The following is a 24,491-nucleotide window of genomic DNA, read 5'->3' as shown; positions in this document are numbered from 1 at the left end:
TTCAACAGTAGACTATTTGAACATAGTTATGGCAAGACGTTGAGAACTTAATTACTTTTTATCAATATTTAAAAAAATTCTTTAATAGTACATATTTATGTATTGTATTATTACACGGTATAATTATTTTATTTGTTATTTTTTATTTTACAAAAGAAATACATTTAAAACGTAAACGTTGTCTACTGTGTAATGATACGTAATGTGCATGTTATATCATGTAATAATCCGGGTACTTGAATTTCGCAATATAGATTGTGTATAACAGTGTATAACAGTAACACAGCTGACTGGACAATTGGGATCTCTCCAAACAAATAAAAATATTTTGTTTAAGGTAAGAAATGAAAAGTTTTGTATTCTTGTATTATCTTTTTTTTTTGTCACATAGTTGTGAATATCAGTTCCATTTAAATGTCACAAACTTGTATCAGTGGTGTCAAGGTAATTTGTAATAATGAAGTAAATATATATATATATATATATGTGTTTATTTAAAGGTAAACATACACACTTAACATATCTACCCATACATGAGAATAACTTCCATGAAATGCACGTATCGGGATAAAACCACATATGTTGAAATATGATGAAAAGTTTGTTGGGATTGAGGTTCAAATGGAAATCCAAGGCCACCAACAATGCGGCGGTGTTGAACATGTTTTGTGAGATCTCAACCCTCTCCTTATACCTCTAGCCAATATAGAATAAACAAACACACAGCATTACGCATAGTAAAACTCAGTTTGAAAGAAGTCCGAGTCCGATGTCAGAAAAGGTAACAGAAGAAACTAAGCAAAATGACAATGGTACATAAATTATCAAAAGACTACTAGTAATTACTGGCATGCCAGCTCCAGACCTCAATCAAACTGATTGAAAGATTATGTCTCCATCATATGAAAATCAAGCACAATCCCTCCCGTTAGTTGTTTAGTATCATACCATCATAGAATATATGAGAAGAACATAACCCGTATCATGCCAACAATTGGTTGTAGAATAAATGTGTTTATTTCCGATTCAAAGACCCTATGAGTGAATCAATATTAATTCCACAATATGCCATCTTTAATGACCTGACAACAGTATCGTAACTATATTCTTTCTGAAAAAGTCTGTTTAAAGGTTTGGTTAGCTTTTGAGTTGAATGACGACATTTTGTGCAATGTATAGAATATTACCATAAAAGACTGGATGTGAAATACCCGAACGTATAAGATGTCCACATGTTGATTTATATTTACGAATGATGTCCTTGTACCGATGATAACATTTAGTAAATGTTTTGACTAGTTTGTGATATCGAAAAACTGGTTTAACTTGCTTTAAATAACTCATTGTGACTCAAGAGACTTACATGTCATACTATAACTAACTTTCAATTCGTGATCAACTTATTTATAGGAATGGAAAGAAAGTTGTAAATTTATAGTTTAAAACTGTTTCCCGTAAATATTGGACTTTTTGTATTGCTTAGTGTAGCACAATCTGTATTTTCTGTAAAGCTCTATGTGGACATTTGGTAGACTTTTCATCTTTTCTAGTTTTGGCCATGGTGTTTGGTTTTTTTTATTACCCCTAGGCATCCCTTTCTTTTTATTGCTGTTTAACAATTTCGTCGTGTGCATATTCTCTTAAATAAACTTGTATGATACACTGAAAAGGTCATTCATGCTTGTTTTTGTTTTAAACTCCAGTTGATATGTATGAACAAAGGTGAAAGAGAAGCGAAAGGTACCAAAGAGAATTTCAAACTCATAAGTCGAAAATAAACTGAAAATGCATGGCTAAAAAAAAAGACCAACAGACAAACACCAGTTCACAAAACACAACATAGAAAACGACAGACTGAGCAACACGAACCCCACAAAATACTGGGGGTGATCTCAGGTGCTCCGGAAGGGTAAGCAGATCCTGCTCAACATGTGGCACCCGTCGTGTTGCTCATGTTAGTACAAACCCTGTAATAAGTCTAATTCGGTGGGTCACATTCGGGGAAAAGGGGATGGGATTGTAGTTACAGCATTTAGAATATATCAGCTATCATCTGTGAAACGGATATTCCATGACGGTCAGCCAACTCGTGATATCGAATGAAAGTTGAATGTTTTATTCTTATCGCTTGCATTAGATAGAAATCTGAACAATCGGCTGAAGTATTTACTTTTAATCCACTATTAGATTTTTTTAGCTCACATAAATCAAGAATAAATTAGTCTGAACGGGGACATTTGTGCATATATAAAGTAAGAGACACCTTCGTTGATTGTCTTCCGGCCTATTAAAAGTTTTTTTGTTATATAAAGTATGATGTACTGATAGCAGTTTCTATCTATTATCGTCTCACTATTTTAGACACTAGATTATTCATGACTTGAAATATTGTTAAGACGCGTCTTTATGTCGTTTAGACTCTGTTTCATTGAGGAATACATATAATCGCCTTTCATTTAGTTCAATCTCACCGTAGAACAGGTAGGGTAATTTGTACTTAATTTACTTAATTTCACTCAAGAGCAATGTTATAAAAACATACCTCAATCTTTAAAAAAATATCAAAGTATTATATACTTCAATGTGTACTTTGATAGAGAGGCGAAAGATAATAATGGGATAATCAAATTCATAAGTCTAAAACAAACGGACAATACCATGGAAAGAAAAGAAAAACGATCTAAAGACAAGTAACAGTCTACATACATGTAACACAACATAGAAAACTATAGACTGAACAACCTGAACCCCGTCAATTGTTTTCCCAATTCAACGAATTCAACGAATTTCATTTTCTCAAGAACGTTCTTCGATGCTTAACCTGGTAAAAACATGTTAAATTTGCAAAAATTTTCTTCAACATCAATATGTAAAGCTGAACTTGGCTGTATTTGGCAAAACTTTTAGGATTTTTTGGTCCTCAATGTTCTTCAAATTAACACTTTTTTCGGCCTTTTTAACTTTTTTTTATTCGAGCGTCACTGATGAGTCTTTTGTAGATGAAACGCGCGTCTGGCGCAAATACAAAATTTCAATCCTAGTATATATGATGAGTTTATTTTCATAGATTCTTTAAGCGTGTTAATGTTCTAATACCAGAAGGATTTTACAATTTTCAGATTATGACTCTGCTAGGGAAACAAACACGGGGACACTTTACCCATCTCCTTACACTTTACATGATTAAATCTAAGATAACATGACTTTCAATAGATTACAATTTAAGTTCTTTATAAGAGAATATCTTGTATTGTTTACAATTAATTATGTAAAGACGTCTTTATTAGTAATAATGTTTGACTTGTTAATTATGCGTTTATTTCAAATAGTAATTATTGAAACCGTATATTACCTGACAGTTTAAACTGGTTGAAATTTCATTGTAACATTATCGAATTATCGAATATGAATTTGTGTGTAATATCGATTTTAGAATATAATTATCTGTTATGGATTATACGTTTCGGTATACATTAGTTACTTGATATTTTATAGGATATAATTTCCTGTATTGATAGTATACTGCAGAATGTTTGTATGGCTTTTTGTTTTGCATGTAAGTATAATTCACGAAAAATGCGAATATATACATTGTGAATTGTAGATAATTTTCCAAAACTTTGATCTTATAATGGAAATATGAAACCATATGGTCATTTTTATATACATGTATTTAGAAAAAAATCAGTAACTTGCGTCCAGTTTTTCAAAATATTTACGCACATATGAATTCCGATAAATTCGCTACAATTCGGACACTTGTGCAGTTATTTCTCAGTTATTTAAAGCTGTTATTTATCTGTTGACCATTCTTAATAGTCTGAACAGTACAGTGACCTATAGTTGCTTACATCTACGTCATTTGGTCTCAAGAGAAACAGCAGTAACTAACTGATAGTAAAATCTAGTAAATTTATTTTGAATTTACAAATCAAGATGAAAAACAAAACGACGAGAATCTGATGCAATGGAAACAGAGCGAGACTGGTTCACTGACAGGGTAAACATTTTCTGCTACGCATGTATCACCCTATATCAGTTTTGGTAAATTTGATTTTCTTTCTAAGACACCTGCTGAATTCCTTTTTTACGTAATACTCTAAATAAAGGCGAAAGTACTTTACCGATTCATTTATCAAGTCAGTAGAGACCAAAGCAAGGTAGCAAACATTTTTTGGAGGGAATCGTATGAACCCCAAAAGGAGCGATACCGGGTGTGTCGACAAGGTAAGTGTCTCCTGCTATGCATGCATCGACACACAGTAAAACTGTTTAAAATCTCCTTTTTAATGAAAGATGTAGGGGTTTATGTGGTATTCCCAGTTTTGCTGTGAATTTCAAGTTCTTTATATAGACATTCCAAAAAGTGAAAACACACACAAATTGTCTGAAATTTTCTCTACTGGTACAACAAGATATTTGTCTCAAAAATACGATAAAGCAACCACAACCCTAGGCTTCTGAAACGATTCAGAAACCTGTAGCTCATTTTACATCGTAAATTTTTAATGCGCTTCTGAATTCATGACCGAACAACTTTGATCCATTTAAAAAAATGTCCAGTTTTGGTTTATTTTGCTCGAACTTTCCAAATTTTCTGGCATAAGCCTCAACTGAATTCATCAGTAACGTGAAGTACCTCTTCCATTTAACGGACCGATGACATAATTTAATTTTTTACTATGCAAAGGTCTTCAGTTATCACTTGACCAATAGGACTATGTTTTTATAGGAATGATGCCCAATACGGCATTTTGAGACCTGCTCATTAATATTTACTAATATGAATAGCAAGCCGCTCTAACTATAGTGATATGGCATAAAAGATGTCTTAAACAAATTAATTGATTTGAGTGAAGTATTTTTTAAGTTAAGGAAGTTACTCATATATATATTTTTTAGTCCATGAAAATAAAATTCTCCTGGAAAATTGGACTATTGGAATGCGTGACGATGACATCTTAAATTTGTACACTTAAAGTATAATTACCAGCTTATCTTATCCTATTCTTTTATAAATGATATTAACATCATATTGTAAAAAAGTGTTTACGATCTTTAACATCTTCAGTTGCTAAAAATGTCCATAAAATTTTATTGGATAACAATTATTTTTCAGTTAGCAACGTTTTGTATTAATTGCTGTAATATATAATGCTGTAATAAGTTGTTTTTCCAAAGGTACTGGAGTCGCCAGCATATGGCTAAATAGCTTATTTTAATAATTTTTTTTTAAATTAAGTTACCAAAATTAAATAGTCTTTTGTTAAAACGTTTAAACCCGCTGCATTTGTTTGCACCTGTCCTAGGTCAGGAACCTGATGTTCAGTGGTTGTCGTTTGTTGGTGTGGTTTATAAGTGTTTCTCGTTTCTCGTTTTTTATATAGATTAGACCGTTGGTTTTCCTGTTTGAATGGTTTCACACTAGTCATTTTTGGGGCCCTTTATAGCTTGCTGTTCGGTGTGAGCAAAGGCTTCGTGATGAAGGCCGTACTTTGACCTATAATGGTTTACTTTTACAAATTGTGACTTGGATGGAGAGTTGTCTTATTGGCACTCATACCACATCTTCTTATATCTATTTTAAAATAATTCTAGGTCTTCTTTGGGAAAAACAACATTTTCTTTACTTTTGAAATACACATTGACCACATGATTCACTTTCAATATTCATTTACAAATACTAAAATAAAACCCATGAAATTATATCTTGATTACGAAATAGAAAACTTAAACAAATTCTTTTTTACCCATGAAACTAAAGAGTAACCGACCACGGCGAGAACTAATATGAACATTTTAAAAACGAAATACGGTGTTTATCTATACTGCTTCAAAGATAGAATAGAAAGTACTTAATCTGAAGTTAAACAGTTCATTCCACCTTAAATCTGATATAATTATGACAACAGGGGCTGTGAAATTACATTTCACAATGAAAAAAAAACAGATTTAACAATGAGATAAGTTTTGTTTTTAAATAATGAACAAACACTTCATTTACAATGACTAGCTCATGCAAAGAACAAAACTATATTTCAAGACTTTCAACATACTATTATTTATGTTAACGTTAAACCTCGCATACAGTTGACCTATTGATCAATAAAAAAATTATTCAAAATAAAGACAAAAACAAATTTCCCTAATCAAAATGAATACTTCCGATAATTTGACACTAGTATCTTTACTGGAGGATAAACATTTAGGAAAAATAATTCATATTCTTTCATGAAGTATCGATGATAATTTCATACTCAGCTTAAGTTTTCCTTAAAGCTTATCGAATGAATGAACGAACCTGTCAAATCGCATCGTCCGAGAGTCATTTGTTTGATTGAGTTAGATGCAATTTCAATTTACTTTATTATTTGTTTTTTTTTAATTTATTCATTTTCATATTCAATGTGGCGTCAAAAACTATTTTAATAGCTATTGAATCCGGCATCGTTGCTGCAGACATTTGATATAAGATGTCCCGATAGTTCACAGTGGCAGTTTAAAGAAAAGGGGTTTTGCAACAGATCTGTACCTGATTATTACTGTCTGCTCGACGAAAATAGAAATGCTCCTACTGAATTTTGTAGAAATGGATCCGAATTTTTCCGACCAGGTGAGGGTTATTAATACATTTTCTGAACTACTGATACTGATATATATGTTTCTTTAAAAGGAAAAGTGTCATACCAAAATCAATTTCATATCCAATTTTTCTGAACTCTCTGAATCTTTCTGTCTTATTATTAGAAAAAACAAGATTGAGAAATAAATTGACCATTCAACGTGCAGTGTCCGGCAAATGAAGTTAATAACATGATATGCATATCCTTTTCTATTTACTAGACATACATATAAGTAATTTACTGGACCAAAATACACAAGACTCCGGGTAAACATATCATCCTAATCGGGCACCTAAAGGGAAATCGTATTTTAAATCCCATAACAAACTCTATCTTTTGGTGCAGCAACTAAACATATTATTTTACCAAAGTGTTGATATATAAACCTAAAAACACGTTTGAAATTGTTTACCATACTTACATATATATTAAGCATATTCGTTGAACAAAAAGGTGTGACGGTGCTTTATTTAAAATGTATTTTGTAACTGCTTTTGTCATTTCAGGCTACAAGTTTGTAGTAAGTGGTGCTTTGACTGGAAAACTGTGTAGCGGCGACTTCTTTCAACCATTTAAATTTTGGACTAATTACAGTAGTGAGTGCGCTTTGACAAAGTCGAACTGTAGTGAAGAAGGCCAAAACAATTTCAATAATGGAAATTCAACCTCTGACAGAGCATGTCGATGTGACCACACAAAAGGATACGGCTTCGTGCATAAACCAAACAATGACTGTTTTTGCTATCCAGCATATGAAGACTGTTCCTGCTATTTCAGGTCTTGTGGGCATGATTACGTTTTAACACCAGGTAATTGATGCAGGTTTATGACTCAGCTTCTATGAAGTACATTTGATTATGCATTAAGGCGATGAACAGATAAGATCATTATAACCTTTTACCCGAGAACACTCACACACTCACCGGAGCGCCTTGTTAAAACAATATTTCTTTATAGCATATTTAATGATTGCTCTTTGCTTAAAGTTCAATGATAAAAATAATATAACTAAACTTAAGGTTGTTGTAGTGATGTAATGTAGTAAAGTAAAATTGATTGAGGTAAATTCCTTGTTTATCAGTATCTTCTGTATTTTTTTTTAACATTGTTCACATTTGATAACAGAAGTAATAATAGAGCCTTACATTTTAGCCGGTAAAGTTATAGAGAAGTTTGATTGATAGGATATATCCCTATTGAATTATACATAACAAAGGAAAACCGGAATAAATAAACATTTTGACAGTAAAACAGACCACATTAACAAACAACACTTGTCTCCGAAACAAAGGCAATCAAATAAATACAAACTAAACGAACAAATTTGGTCCATATAACCACGAATTGTGGTAAGGTAAAACTAGTTTAACATGTCACAATCCTCCACTTTCCCTATCTACAACATATCAGACATTACGTAAAATATTATAAAATACGTAAACATTTTTTTCTTTCAGATTACCAGTGTGTTAAAACATCAAATTGGACGGGAAACTATAAATGTTCAAAAACTGGCAAAGAATCGACAAGGTAAATAAACATTTCAATAAAAGTAAGAAACAGTTTCGTTCATAATATTAAAAGTCAACGGGAAAAAGCATCTATCATCATCGTGTTACTAATGCATCGTATATGGATTCCTTTACCTAGTTACGAGTTGTAAAAAAAACACACGATTGATGAAGCTTTATGTGTATGACTTAATGTTGTAGTCTTATGAAAAGCGTGTAATGTGCGAATAAAAATATATGTAGCACCAAAGAGATAGTAACCCAGCAATGTATACTTAAATACATGTAGTGTTAAATACACGGTCATCAACAAAACAACAGGTGTGTATATAATATGTTATATCTCTTCAGTTTAATAAAGATAGATATGTATTTACCCCGAGACTAACACAGATTTTCCATCAACACTACATTCTCAAAATGACACACACATAGCAAAAAATGAAAAAAGACAACAATTGACATGATTCTTTTTTGAGGACATGCACATATTCAAATGCCAATATCTTCGATACTGATCATGCCAGAGATTACATTAATCGACATTATCATTTTTTGATTCTGCAATTAAATGTATTTTAATTCAAAATGAGCTCCCTCCTGTTTGAAATAATTAATACAATCAATAATCCAAATTTCGGAGATGCTTATAATTTATCCGGTCGATATCGCGTATTAACATATGCCTCGTACATCCCAGAAACAAAACTGCGAGCAATTTCTTTCCGTGGGTTGCAAACGGGAGATGGAAACACATCATTCGACGGGGCAAGTGTCAAACATAAGACTTCATTTAGGATCTTAAAAAAAAATTTAAGCTTTTGAAACACTCGATGATCTCGTCGTAGCGGTCTAAGCCAAAGGCCACCAGTCTTTAAAACAACGAGAAAATCCTCCACCCGGAAGCGGGCATCAGTTGGTCCCTAAATAATAATGTATACTAGTTCAGGTGTTTGGTCCAATCCTGGTTGGATCAGTTAAAAGACTAAATAATTAGACTGGTGCATTTCCTCCTAGATTCGGTACTCATGAGTCAAAACAAATCATTGGTCGTACGCAGTGCGGTTATGCATGATCGGTTAGGCGAAAAATCTTTATACGGATTGGGTCATTGTTGCTAGAAATTTATAAAAATAGCGTATAGAATTTACTAGTAGATAAGAAAAAGTGTAATATTAAAACTGCATTTGTCGTTAAATCTTTAGACTAACTTTGAATTTACAGATGGAAAAAACAAGACACCTTTTCTCCCATATTGTAATTTAACTCGTGCACACGTAACACTGTTATATATTAACATCTGAAGGTATTTGATATCACCACAGTGGAAATGATGTTTACCTAATATTTTTAATATTCAAATTGTTCAATTGTTGATAATTAAATTAGCAATAGTTGTATGAAGTATTCATTTCATTACATTGAAATAGGAAAACACAACAAGTAGAGGCGAAACTATCTTCTATGTTACATCATAGCTTTTGGTGTCAACATCTGGACGCAAAGGACACATGTATGTTTGTTTATTCAATGTATTGTTTGAAATATTCCATCGAAACGTTTTTTTTTTGCCAAAAAAATAGTGTATACAGTTTGTATATTCAAAATGAAAGATCAAATTGGAACGATAACAAAATACAGGAAACAAATGTATATCAATACTGCACACATCGCATAAACGTATGATTTAAACTAGCCAAAGGTTACACAGAAACATATTTTAATTGAAATAAATTGAAATCGTGTACATAGCATAGTAACATACATATATACATACAGTTTAATAATTGGTTTTCCAAAAATGATCGAGGAATGTCATACTTTCATCCTGTGTGTAGAATTTAAAAGGTAGCCGGAATATTCTTCTGATGTCGAGACTCTCTCTCTGCTAAAGGAAATTATGAGGCAACTATGAAACCGGAGAGAAAAAAAAATGTTTTGTCTTGAAGTATGATTCGTATTGCGATACCTTTATTTTCAGTATTGTTGCTCCATCTCGACCATATCAGATTTGATGTTTTTTTCTTTTCTTATTTTCCTGTTTTTGATGAGTTTTTTTAATATATATTTGGTTCTTAATATATGATACTTTGTTCGGTATTTTCGTTATTTCATTTTTTGCATGCTGCTTCATTTTTACTTTTCAATAATGTTACAATCTTTTCATACAAATTTTAAACTAAGTGTTTATCGTTCGTGTTTTGATTTGTTTTGTCGCTATTTACGTGTTAAGTCACATGCACTGGATATGATTTCCAATTTACTTCTGTGCACTGAATTAAAATCAGACCTGATTATACTTATACGACAGGAACTACAGAAGTCCCTTTTTTAACACTTTTTTGTTTTATTTTAACACAAGTCCTTTGAGTTGCTTCCCTTTCAGTGTCAAACATTAAAGGGTACACAAGTAGTAGGGAATAATAAAGGAAAAAGAATCTAACTATGGTAAAAGATAAAAAGAGAATATTTAAACTAATTTGTTTTGGTGGTGACAGTGTAGTACAAAAATATTGTCCTACCCAAACAAAATAACTGATAAAGTAATTAGTTGTCATTACATTATCCTCTAATTGCGGCTGACATATAATTATTACAGATCAAAGATCATCTCAGAAAGAAGACATAATGATCTTCGTGTTTTGTGTATACACCGCACTTGTGGCTATGTGTAAGTATTTCAATTTGATATTAAGCGTTTCACATCTTGAATAGAAAAGTATAGAACGAATGTAAGGATTAAATACTATTTTAGAGGTAACAAGATTACGCTACGATAGATTAACTTTTGGACACTTCAATTTTAAATAAAATACTCTGCAAATTTAAAAACAAATCATCGTTTTACCAAAATAACGTTTCTTCTATAATTAAAAACAACTACTGGTTTTGTGTAAACCTGAAAGTCGATGCCTGTAATGCAAATCAAATCTTTTAAATGATCTATACATTCAAAAAGACTGCTCAGTGACGCTCGGATCAAAATTATTAAATAGGCCGAATAAAATACGAAGTTGAAAAGCACTGAGAGATGATGACTTGGAAAATTTACAGCATAGCATCATTATTTTGTACTGATATTTTTGCATATTTGGCGTATAGGATGCCTCAAGTTGCAAAATACATTTCCTTTTTTCATTGAAATTTCATGTATTATCTACACCTAATTTACATTGTTCAATGTATAGTTGATCTGTTAAACAATTTATTTCATACTGAATCGACAATCGGTGGTCGATAGACCGCTGTCATCTCTGCTTTATCATATTTATTGCATTTGAAACTATCAATGTCAAACCTATCAAACCTCCTACAGAACCAGTAATTTCGACAGACTGTCTGCAAACAATCCAGTCTTAATATCATAGTCATGATATATACTATATGAAAAGCATGTCTGTACTCGATATTCAAAGGAATTAAAACAATGTGGTGCTGTTCATATAGAAATAAGAAGATGCAGCATTATTGCCAATGATACAAATCTTCACAACAGTAAGCTATAAAAGGCCTATAAATGAAGAATAGATGGGTTATATATAAATCAATAAAACCTATCACTATTTCTAAAATGTCTATAAGTATACTGTAATTGATCATTGGTAAATATCTTCATGTTGATATTTTCAGGTTTATCAATAGTGTTATCAGTATTTCAGTTTCCAAAATGTTTTAGTAAGTTATGTTATAAAATAGTTAAATAATCAAAAGAATGGTCAAGTGAACGATGACTAAAAAAAACTTTGTTATATTTTTTTTTCTCAAATGCAGCAATCTTAATAACATAAATGTCTTACATTTATTCACCTAATAATACAATATTGAGCAAATAATAAGAAAAAAACTATTATACATTAATTCCTCTGATAAAATATCATTGCGACAGTAACAGTTACTAAAAATTGAGTTCACAATAAATTATATTTCATAAAAGAATTACATAAATCAGATGTGTCATTTTTAAACCATAATTGTACCGACAACGAATAACTGCTTAGTTTCCTAAAGATCGGTATAATGGCCAAACAAATTTCATCAACCTCTCCAAGAAAATGTTTAAGAATTATATATGAAAATAACGAATAGTTGATGTACCCCTTCTTACACATTCTTGTCTATTATCATGCAGCTGCTTTTTATTATTTTTGTAGACGTCCAGTCAGTCGACATGAGAAATAAAATAGAAAGCAATTTAAGAGGCATGTATTAAATATATGTAAAAACTACATACAATGTATTAGGCAACTGCATTTCTATGTTTTCCCTTCTTCTACTGTCCTCTTTTACCTTGGTCTTGATTTTCTATTGTCTCTTTTTTTCCTGTCGACAATTTTTGGGTTTTAGCTCATCATGAACTTAAAATTTAAAGTACTTGTGTCCCTCAGAACATTTTATCTGAGGCCAACATACTATTTTCATATTTGCAAACATGACATTACTTTAATTTCTTGAAATGAAAGATATTAAAATGTAAATAACTGCTATAATTTCAGAAGTAAAAATGTATTTGATATAAGAAAAATTAATGGACGGTTCGAAAAGTACATATATTAGAAATATATATGAGGTAAAAATAAGCAAGGTCTGATGATTCATTAACTACAAGTTGACCATGCGGACGGTTACTGGTCTTTTTTGTCTAATGTTCACCTTGTTGTTGAAAGGTAATGTGGTAAGCGTTATCTGATCAATTATAATAATTGATACACATATTATTTTACTCTTGTAAACGGTACAAAATGAATACCAATAAACGTTGCACATCTAACTCTGATATCAATATTTTTATTTTTTTGCAAATGCAGATAGGTTCAGGAGGCGTATAAAGGCAAATTATTACGATATCATCACGACAATAGACTACGACGCTATAACTACATATATGATAAACAAAAACGTTTTACACAAAGAGGACCTACCTATTATATCAGGAAAATGCTTAAGGCGAAAGGACAAAAATCAGGAACTTCTTCAAAATCTATGGAGAGGAAACAAGGCTTGGTTCGAGCATTTTATTCAAGCTTTACAAGTCCATGGATACTCAACACTTGCAAATCAGATCAATGAAACACACGGTATGTTGTAAATCACTTACGTACCAGTATAAACACTCATAAAGTACTAAATTTACATTCCTTTGAGGATCGATATGTCTCCTATATTTGTTTTCTCTATGCTATTTATTTATGCTCCTCAATTTCGTTATAATGGATTTCACCTAGCAACTGTTTACATTTTTGTTCTTCCCTGGCCGGGATTCAAACTCATGCTACTGAGATATCGTTGCACCAAATCGCCTTGCACTATGCCCGACGCGCTGGACCACTCGACCACCTAGGCTCGACAAAAATCAAGCTTTCGGTGGCCGGGTGTTACCTTTCCTCGTCAGTTTTTATCTAGCGTCGTAACACAGTACATGATATATGAGGCATGAGCATGGAATATTACAGATCAGCTGAATTATCTATCGTAGAGGATCTTACAAATTAATGTGGAATGCAGTCACAGAAATAATTATATTTTAAATACGTCTGAACCAGTGGCAACTCTACGACTCTATGGATAAAATCTGTCGTAGAGTTGTCATTGGTTCAGACGTATTTATATATATATATATATATATATATAAACAAGTCTAAATTGAAAACAACGTTCAAACCTATGATTGCGTTGGATAAAAACCGCAATTTTTATACGTGTGCATGCAAAACAAATTTCTTGTTAGAGGGGTCAAAATACAGCACAAACAACATTTTCCAAAAGACCAAAATATATATATATATAAGTCTGAAAATTAAACACAACAGTGTTAGAATTAGATTTTTATGCTGACAAATTTTTGTCCCTCAACGGGATTTGAACTCACACCTTTGATAAACTTCATCAACAATCGCTTAGCCTCATGTCCAGCGCTCTAGACTTCTCGACTACATCCGCTATATAAAAAAAATACAACTTCAATAGTCGTAGTGTTACCTAGTCACGTAAGGCGAATCTAGAGATAGACATATGACATGTGTTTTAAGCGTGTGTAGAAATGATATTATATATATAAAATTATATAAATATGTACTGGTTACCTAAACTACACAAAAAACCGTTAAATGTATTTTTATCCTGGCCTCTAGTTAGTGTTCTACAACTGATCTTTCAGGGCTTTTAACTAGTTCCCTTACTACTTTCAAAGCATTCAATAGTTTGTTTTAACTGTTGATGAAAATTTACCTGTATATATGTTGTACAATGCGGCATAACCAAATATTTACCTCAAATAATGCAACCGAGGGAGCTGACGAAAGAAAAAGTTACAAATAGAACACTCCCTTCTTCAAATTCAATGTTAACTTATAACATTTAATGAATTAAAACTATTTTTTGATGAAATCGCTTTATCTGAACCTACTATTTCAAACTTGAATGATGCATGTAATTTGAAGGGAGAAAAAAAGTCAACATTTTCATATTATCAATTTCTTTTTATTCAATAAACATTTAAATTAAATCACTTCTTAATAATATCAGAGCTAATGTTTTGTTTATTTAAAAAAAAAACAAATTGAATTCGTAAAGGCATCTTATTCGATTAATAAAAAAAAGTTTATACATAAACGTATGTTCAAACCCTTTGCAAAATGGCAATACATATTGACTCATTGAACTATTGAAAATTTTATGAAATGATATTTCATATTTTGTCTGCAATACTTGTGAATCATTTATTGTTGTTGTGTTGTAAAGGTCTTTTTATCCTTTAAAATGTTTATATTTTGTCACATGGGAACCTCTATTGTTTACTTAAGTATAACTTATGGGTTTTGCTCATTGTTGAGGTCCTTTAATTGTTTATTATTTGTTCTTTGGTTATATGGATAGTTCCCTCATTTTTGCAATTATACCACATTACTTTGATTTTATATTTATAATCAATAAGATTGAGTCATTTGAAGCCTGTAGAGTTTTCTCTTACAGTTTGTGTATGTTCGTTGTTGTAGACTTTATGATGATTTGTAGTGGTTCATATTAGATCCTTGTTCAGATCATTGTTTTTGGTCTTTGCCGCATATATGTCTTTTTGATAAATCATTTCACATCTCCTTTTTTTATAATAGAAATTTTGTATTGTAGTTGACAATTTTGATAAACTTGATGAGGATTTGAGTGACGATGAAGATGGTAATAAAAACATCCCACAGTACAACAGAGGTAAATTCTATTAAATGTGTCAACAAGATATAGATGACAATGGATAAAGCGAATACGCATTTCCTGTTTAAATAGAAAAAAAAAACAAGTTTGATACATAAATGCACTGTGAGTTCACATATTTGTGACTATATTAAAGCTTCTCTTTTTTAGAGTTAGTATTCAACAAACAGCTAGTATGTGTTCTTATTAGCTACCTTCTTATAGATAACGAAGAGGACATTTTGACTCTGCCTTCCACATCATATGCCATTTATTTTCTTGTACGCGTTGGTGGTCATCCTGTTGATAGCTACAACATGTACAATGTGCACATGTTTTTTTTTATTTTTGAGTTTTACCTTTACGACATATTGTTTAGATGGAAAAGAGGCAAATTTTGTGCCCGTACAATTTATTGATGTTCCAACCTCGTAAATCCATTCTTTAAAATATACAGATCAAGATAACAACAAGACCCGAGCCATTTACTTGAACTCTTAACAAAACAAGACGTGGTCCGTCGACAGTGTAAGCGTCTCGTGCTATTGCATGTATCATCTGCCATGCGAGTTGACGCCAAGCCAAATCGTCGCAACGTATAATAAGACACAAACGGTAAATCTAAAGATCAGACGGTCTGGACTATCTGTTTTATCGTTGCTTGTCTTTGTTAATAAGTCTATATTTTGGGACGAGTTGGGTGTTGGTGGTTTGTCTGATCTGGTGTACCAATAATTTTAAAGATTCCTATCTTTTTTATGTTTTAATCAAATAATAATCAAATTAAGGTGATAAACAGGAAGGTAAACATAAATGTACAACCATATTCACATAGTTGACAAGTATTTATATATTTTTTTTAAAAAGGAAATTATTTTATGTTTTATTATTCAGAGCTTAACACAAGGTACATACACGATTGGCTCGATGACGACAAACGTTTTAGTCCAACAACAGCTTCAACGAATTTAGAAGAAACGATAAAAGAAAGGAACTGCGTTCTTGTAGTTGGAGGCTCAGGGGATGGCAAAACTTCATTGATTAGACACCTTGCCGTCAAATTGTGGCTAGAGGAAGATTACGATATAGTGCCTATAGTAATGGTACCAGTTATAATAAGAAATTTCTACAATGCGGATAGAAAACAAGTCTTCGTAGTAGATGATTTTTGTGGAAGGGACACAATTTACAAAACGTCTGTTGATCTTTGGGTTCTACCTCATTATACAACACTTTTTGAGGACATTATCGAATCGAAAATGCGTTTAGATAAAAAAGATATTGCTAAGAAAAACATAAAAATATTAATAGCCTGTAATAGTGATGTTTATAATGATCCATTATTTAGTATGCTTGATTTTTATAAACAGTACACAGTCAGCCTATCAAAATGGCCTTTATCAGACAATGAGAGAGAAATTATGATAAAAAATAAATTGTTTCACGCTAATATGGTTGACAGTATAAAAGATTTAAGTTTTCCATTACTTTGTAAGCTTTCGAAAGGTAAATTAAACGATCAAATTCGTGTATTCTTTGAAAGACCAATTGAATGGATAACAAAAGATATTAACAAGATTAAAGAACAGCAACGCGATCAGTTCTTTCTAATTACTCTTTTGGTCTTATTAGATAACCAATTCACTGTTGATTGGCTGGATGCGCCAAAATTACCTGAAAAGGTAAAACGATCTATAGATGGCATATCTACACATTTGTCATTAAATCTTCGAGATATATCAGTGAAAGCCGAATTAGAGAAAAATCTTAATATTTTGGAAAAGACCTTTGTCGTTAGAAGCGACCAAACTTGCAGCTTTGTACATGCTAAGATATACGATATCGCTGCAGTTATATGTGGTGAATACTTCTTCCGTCATTTTGTTAAATTTGCAAGTAGTAAGTTCATTGCAGAAAGATATAAACTTGAAACAATACACAATGAATTAGCTGAAAAGGAAATGCTTATTTGCATTACAACGGAACATGAGACCCTGTATTTCGATAGACTGATTAATGATTTAGAAAATGGTGATACTTATAGTTTTTTTCACAATAGACAACTGGAAGACAAAATTTATCGTAAAAGATTTCTAAAACATTGTCGAGAACATCTCACATTTATTAAAATTAAAGATAGCATAGCGAACTTAAAAGCCAGGCAAAATAACAATGCATCCCAAAAAGATAGAAATATATCCATCACGGACTGGAAGAATTACGATCATGATTCGTATTATACTGAATTAAAAGAAAAACGCAGTCATGATATCAGCAGCTTGTGTAAACCTTTAATTGAATCTGTAATAGAGGGATATGCCGATATTGTTGATTTTGCATTGGAAGTAGGATGTGATATAAACGGTACTCATACTTTTGGCAGGTCATCTATTTATATGGCAGCGCTTTTAAATCATATAGACATAGTGAAATTACTCATCGAAAAAAATGCTGATATATCTGTGCGTGATCATAAAGGTAGATCTGCTTTATATGTTTGTTGCAAAAAAGGTCATGAACAAATTGTTGAAGTTCTGCTTCAAACAAACCTGGACATTTCGCAATCCGATGACAAAAAAAGGACACCACTGCACGCAGCATCTAAAAAAGGACATGAAAATGTTGTAAAACTGTTATTGGATAAAGAGCATACTGTAGACCTACTGGATGTCGAAAAACATACACCTTTATTTCTGGCATCTGGACGCGGCCATACAGAAACAGTTAGAAAATTGATACAAGCAGGTTCAAGTATATCTACTAGAGATAAAAATGGATGGACGCCACTTTTTGCTGCATGCAAAAGTGGTAGAAAAGCAGTAGCAGAATTACTAATAGACATGAAAGCCAGCGTATCAGAATGTGACGATTATGGTCGATCACCACTGCTTATTGCCTCAAGCAATGGACGTGATGAAGTCGTCAAACTGTTGATACAAAATAAAGCTGACATTTCGAAATGTGATAATAAGAGTCGTTCAGCACTTTATCTTGCTTGCAAAGGTGAACACAAAAAAACAGTGAATATATTATTGCATAATTGTTGCTCTGTCAATGCATGTAATAAAAAGGGCAAATCACCACTTCATGTTGCATGCGGTAAAAGAAACGTTGAAATTGTAAAAGTTTTGCTCAGTTACAATCCTTCCGATGAAGCGTTAGAATGTCAAAATCAAGCAGTTTCATCTCTCAGACATGAACATGAAAAAGTGGAGGCAATTAAATCCTCGTTTGAAAATAAACAAAATATTAATACCTTTAATGATGAAGGAGATTCTCCTTTGCACATTGCTTGCAAACGTGGTGACCAAGAAATAGCGACCATGCTTGTGCTGAACGGTGCAGATATAAACCATTCCAACTATGTAGGTAAGCAGCCCTTACATATAGCTTGTAGTGATGATCATTATGAAATAGTTGATATGCTATTAACGAAATCTGCTATCATTGATGGTCGTGATAATGAAGGAACAACACCGCTTATAGCTGCCTCCAAAAACGGTCGAGCTAAGATAATACGACTTTTGTTAGAAAAAGGCGCCGTACCCTCAACTTTCGACAGGAAAAAGAGGTCACCATTGCATTTTGCTTGTATCAAAGGATTTGAGGAAATCGTACAGACTCTTCTCGATAAAGCACCCTTATTAATTTCAGAGAAGGACAGTGCAGGGAAAACAGCACTCGATTTTGCAATCGAAAACGGACATTCTAATGTTGTGCAATTTTTGAGTAAATTAGAAAATATTTAATATTTAGACAGTACCTGTTTTAATGTTATAGCAGTTTTAGTGACTTGTGAAAAACTAACATGACATGAAATATCATTGATATCTTATTTGTTGTAAATTTACTGTTAAGGAAACTTTGAGATCGATCGAAATACTGAGTCTTTTCTCCTTTAGGCAGAAATGGCCTTAACCAGATGTGGTAGAACCTTTTGGAATATTTAGTTTACACTGCTCTTTAACTTCCTAGTTGATTTTGCCGTCCGACTCTTTGATTCGAACGCCTCTGATCAGTGTTGTACCAACGAAACGCAAGCCTGGTGTACCAAATTATAATCATAGTAACTTTGATGAGTTTTTTTCATAAACAGTCAGTACGAAATGAAAATTAATGCAACATCATCTTAGTACAAAACATTGTTTTAAATTTATTTTTCGTGTGTGTCCTATTCACCAATAAATAAGACTTATTACTGTTCAAAGAACGTGGAATAGCAGAAGCGAATCCATGGAATCAAGTCAATTCTGTATAAAATATTAGATGATGTTTGTATGTCATTTTTGAAAATTCATATATAAATTGCAATATTTAAAAGGTTGAAACATTTTGAGGAAATAATAAAAAACAATTGAAAATGGCAAATTGACAAACTATCATTTAAAGCATTTTATCATATGTTGTATTATTTCCGTTTGTTTATCGAGGTCTAGCCTTTCAGTGTACATAATTGATACGAATGCCTGAACTATTAGAAAATGAGAGTTTTATGTCAGTCCAATAACTATTACCATGTTGATTTACATACTAATATTTCATTTAACGCTGGATATTTGTTTTTGTGCTGGAATTTGTAGCAAAGCATACAGGTATTATAGTTAATTCAATGGTACATCAACGCACGTCTATGAGTAAGAAGACACACATTTTTTTAATTTTCATTATTTTAGTTGACATGGTTGATACATATTTTCCAGGATAAATGATAGCTCGAGGAAAAACATGTGGTAAATCATTCTTAAAATAGTTATATTAAAGAACTTTTTCGAAGCTTCATTTAACAAACTTAACAAACATGACAAAACACCATTAAAAAAAGCTAAGTATACTTTACGATATGATTAATTTTGTCAAACTTTCATGGGAATTAACCGAATTTGCAAAGAAGGTACTTCGTTATCACAAGACAGTATCCAGAGTAAAATTGTGAAAATATTTTTGTATGTTTTTTCGGTCTTTGAATGATCAATGAAGAAGACGTTTTTGCAGTCTGAGGTTAAAAATATCTCGACATCAATAACGTGGACCAACCTTCATGGAACTATGAAGCATGAAAGACACTTTTCATGATCAAAAGACGGTATCCAGAGCAAAATGTTGAAAGCTTTTTTTTTCTTTTTCTTATCTCTGTTTTTTTACAGATAAAAGGAAATATATGTATCACCCGAAACATAATTTTGAAATACATTTCTGCATTTCTTTTACCCATATTTTACCTCTAGATAGTTCAATATTGTCTGCAGACATTTTAAGATTTTGACTCAATAGCATTTGAAGAAAATTTTATTTCTATTATTACGTTGTTTTCTGATAAATGAGCGAAGGCAGCCAAAATAACACTTTAACACTGACAGCAGCAATCGCAAGCTGGAAACTGATTGTGCGGAACTTTTTCGGTTTTCATAACAACATGCAAGGGACTTCGGAATGTCTTCAAATCCACATTGTAATCCCATCATTGGCAATACCACCTGTTGTAAAACCTGCTGACAATGTTGAAATATTTCATTTAGTCATGCAACTGTAACTGCTTTATCAAAAAGTTTAAAGTGTTATATCGAAAAGTTGAAAATAAATGTGTTTTAAGTCAATTTTGAAACAATAGTCGACAATAGGCCATACCTTTAGTTAATTGAAAACATATATGCAAATACGTTGTACAATATTAGTCCCAACAAGCGTCAAACTTAAAAAAAAACAAGATTACATTTCTGAAGTTTTAGATAAAGTCTTGTTGATTTCATTTTCATATTATAAAATGTGGAATGGCTCGAAATACTAAGAGTTTTCTTCCCCGTTCTATGCATGTATTGCTTAAGCCGTATTTAAAACAACTCTTCAGATTTTTCCCCGAATGTGACCTACCGAATTAGTCTTTTTATTGGGTTTGTACTAACATGAGCAACACGACGGGTGCCACATGTTGAACAGGATCTGCTTACCCTTCCGTAGCACATGAGATCACCCCCAGCTTTTGGTGGGGTTCGTGTTGCTCAGTCTTCAGTTTTCTATGTTGTGTTTTGTGTACTCTTGTTAGTCTGTTTGTCTTTTTCTTTTTTAGCAATGGCGTTTTCAGTTTCTTTTCGACTTATGAATTTGAATGTCTCTTTGGTATCTTTCGCCTCTCTTTTACATGTACGTGGGGTTACGATCATATCACGTCCACAATCATTTTATTTACTCATTCTTAATGTTCTTATGGAACATACATTTTGTAAATGGTTAGCAATATTCGCGTTTGCAGTCTAAAATGTCAATTGAAACAGTATTGTCTTAATAAACACAACAGGAAGAGTTACGTTGATTTCATAATAGTAAAACGGTTTAACATACTTCTTAAACCTGGCTTCTGAAATTATTTCATGCCCCATACTATCGGCAGAGCTTTTCTTACTATCAGAGGGTAATTTGCTCCATTAATTTTAATAAGTAAGAGTTCTACTCACATATGCCACTGCCATTTTCCCTGTGGTTGATCAAAACTTTACGAAGACATGGGTGTTTTACTGAGAATTGTGTCAAATATAAAATGAAAAGATGTGGTATGATTGCCAATGAGAAATCTGTCCACTAGAGACCAAATGACATAGAAGTTAACAACTATAGGTCATCGTTCGGCCTTCAACAATGAGCAAAACCCATACCGCATAGTCATGTTAAAAGCTCTTTCATAGTTGTAAACCAAAACAAACTGTTTTCATATGATAACATTATGCTTTATTGACAAAGCTGCCAACCTATGTTCTTTAATTGAAACCTCTGAGCTTACTTACATTTTTGTCTCGGAAAGTTTAGTTGCCTAAAAATTACCTCACGCACTTTTTTTTCTTCTTTGAAAATCTCTTTCCTTAATCTTTGGAGTTGTTAATCGAAGTTGTCATAAAAACGACGACTTCATCGTTATAAGTAAAGCATGAAATCAATATTTATGCAGACAAAAATGTTTCCACTAGGGGTTGAAACGTAGAAGCGATATTACATAATCCACGCAAAATGTTAAATGCATAGTGTACACCGGAATACATAAAAAAAAAGTATGTTCCCTTTGTATTCTTCTTTGATCGGCACCTTGTAATTTCCTTTGCACAATTCTAAAACAGACTACTTGTTAACACAACTTGACTTGTTAAAACCAAATAACAAGTTATATAAAGAAATTATTGGCGATTAGGTTGGTATCGCAACCATAAGAACTTGCAATGTCATTTTGATACATACATATGAATGCAGATTTTTCTTAGATCGCAATAACATATCTCGTATTGTTGTCCATTTTATAAACGTCACAAAAATACGTCACTTTTCGTGGCGTTGATACATTCGAGTGACGCGCATTTTATACTTCGTTTGTTGTGTACTGGTGTACTATCGTAAATGCATGGGAGGTGTCCGTTGTTATTCTGTGGTTTACATGTTGTAATGTACTTTTATATTATTTATTTATATATTTCTCTTGTGTTTTTTTGTACTGTATTCCTGTCACGTAATGTTGTCATTCTAGCGGTATTTTTTACATTGCCATATAAGTGGGAGGTTTCAACTCACTATTTTTTCTTAAAATGTCCTGTACCAAGTCAGGAATATGGCAGTTGTTATCAAATAGTCCGTTTCTTTGTATGCTGGCGTTTGTTTTGTTGCAGCTCAGTGTTTCTGTTGTTCCGTTGTTTTCCACTTATAGTTGATGTGTTTCCCTCGGGTTTAGTTTGTAACCCGGATTTGTTTTCGCTTAATCGATTTATGGCTATTGAACAGCGGTATACTACTGTTGCCTTTATCTAAATAATATTTGAAGTTACAGTATTTGCGGGATCGGATTGACGTCCATTTTCTTAAGTTGATTCACCCGACGATATTCGATATTTTGTCTAATGGAATCATCGCCTTTCGGAAACTATACAAATTGGAGAATAGTATCGACTGTAAAATTTGCAAATAATTCAAATAGTCACCCTCCATTTGAAATTTTCTCTATTATTAATTTTTTTCACTAAATCAAAATCTTAAGGACGTTGCTATAATAGTTTTTTTTACCCAATATCAATCGGTTAGCATAGATTTTGCAAGCTGATCACTAGAAAATACGAAAATATGCATAAATGTATGCAAAAAAAAAAAAAAAAAGAAAAAAAATCAAATTTCATATTTTTCTTTTTTCTGAACATATCTATATTGTATTAATTTCTAATATCGCTTACTGGATTTAATGGTCCGTTAAAAGCACGTCATTTATCGAAACTTTTAAAGACTTTCCTATACATAAAAACTAATGAATTCCATTATTTTCATATGCTTTATTACAGAATCTAATCACTTAATTTGTTTTAATATATTGTAGTATAGTCAGGGATTTAAATAAAATACATAAAGTTTGGTTAATGGAATATTCAGAAGTCGAGATAATAGTCTTGTATATTCTTTGTTCTAAGAACGTATCATTTTTTATTAGCTTTAGATTTAGAAATTAAACATGACTGATGGTTTACGATTTGGATTGTGTCTTAAGGTTACATAAGAGGAAATTATCATTCCACTATTGCATGTAGCATAATTACTTGATATAATATTGCAACGTATATTACAGGAGCTGCTACATTTTGTAACCCGTTCGGAATACCCGAGATCATTCCCGGTTTTTGTTGTTGGGGTTCGTTTTGCTCAGTCATAAGTTTCCTATGTATTGTTTTGTAGACTGTTGTTTTATTTTTCGTGCATTTTACTTTTTTGTCATGGCGTTGTCAATATGCCTTCAATTTTTTTCGAATGTTTGTGTAGTTTGTGTAGTTGTTGACCTTCAAATTTCAAGGATGTTCGCTTCTCTGCTTTAAAATAACAAGCTTTTAAAAAACTGTAATAAATTAATAGTAGATAAATAAAGAGACTTCAAAAGCAGAAACAAATAAAGGTCTATGTTTTTGAGATACAATCAATTGAAAATTTGGCGGGAAATGTTTTTTCTAATATTTCATATATTTAACATCGGCAACTTTTTACTTTCAAAAAACTATGTAAAAATAACAAGGATTTTTCAAAGATTTTCAAACCATGTTTTTGAAACTAGATGTAATAGAATTACGAAAAGAAAAGTAGGGCTAGCGAGGAACATTTTTACTGGCACTACATGGATAAAATCTTTAAGATTCCGAATATCTGACAAAAGATCAAAAACAAA

The 24,491-nt window shown here is 32.0% G+C and overlaps 1 protein-coding gene across 1 annotated transcript; it reads left to right on the top strand.

Annotated features, from left to right (window-relative positions):
- The first annotated feature begins 244 nt into the window (after nt 1-244).
- Nucleotides 245-20,031, top strand: LOC127714656 (uncharacterized). Its single transcript, XM_052220719.1, has 12 exons — nt 245-337; nt 3,496-3,556; nt 6,433-6,613; nt 7,130-7,432; nt 8,081-8,153; nt 9,565-9,647; nt 10,734-10,805; nt 11,765-11,809; nt 12,286-12,333; nt 12,940-13,209; nt 15,260-15,337; nt 16,214-20,031. Exons 2-12 carry the CDS (start codon nt 3,530-3,532, stop codon nt 19,066-19,068), a joined length of 4,035 nt encoding a protein of 1,344 aa, XP_052076679.1. The 5' UTR covers nt 245-337; nt 3,496-3,529; the 3' UTR covers nt 19,069-20,031.
- Nucleotides 20,032-24,491: the final 4,460 nt, after the last annotated feature.

This window comes from Mytilus californianus, unplaced genomic scaffold (assembly GCF_021869535.1).
Source record: "Mytilus californianus isolate M0D057914Y unplaced genomic scaffold, xbMytCali1.0.p SCAF_9, whole genome shotgun sequence".
Classification (NCBI taxonomy): Eukaryota; Metazoa; Mollusca; class Bivalvia; order Mytilida; family Mytilidae; genus Mytilus; species Mytilus californianus.
The sequence above is the reverse complement of the archived record's forward strand: the minus strand, read 5'-3'. Positions and strand labels throughout refer to the sequence as shown.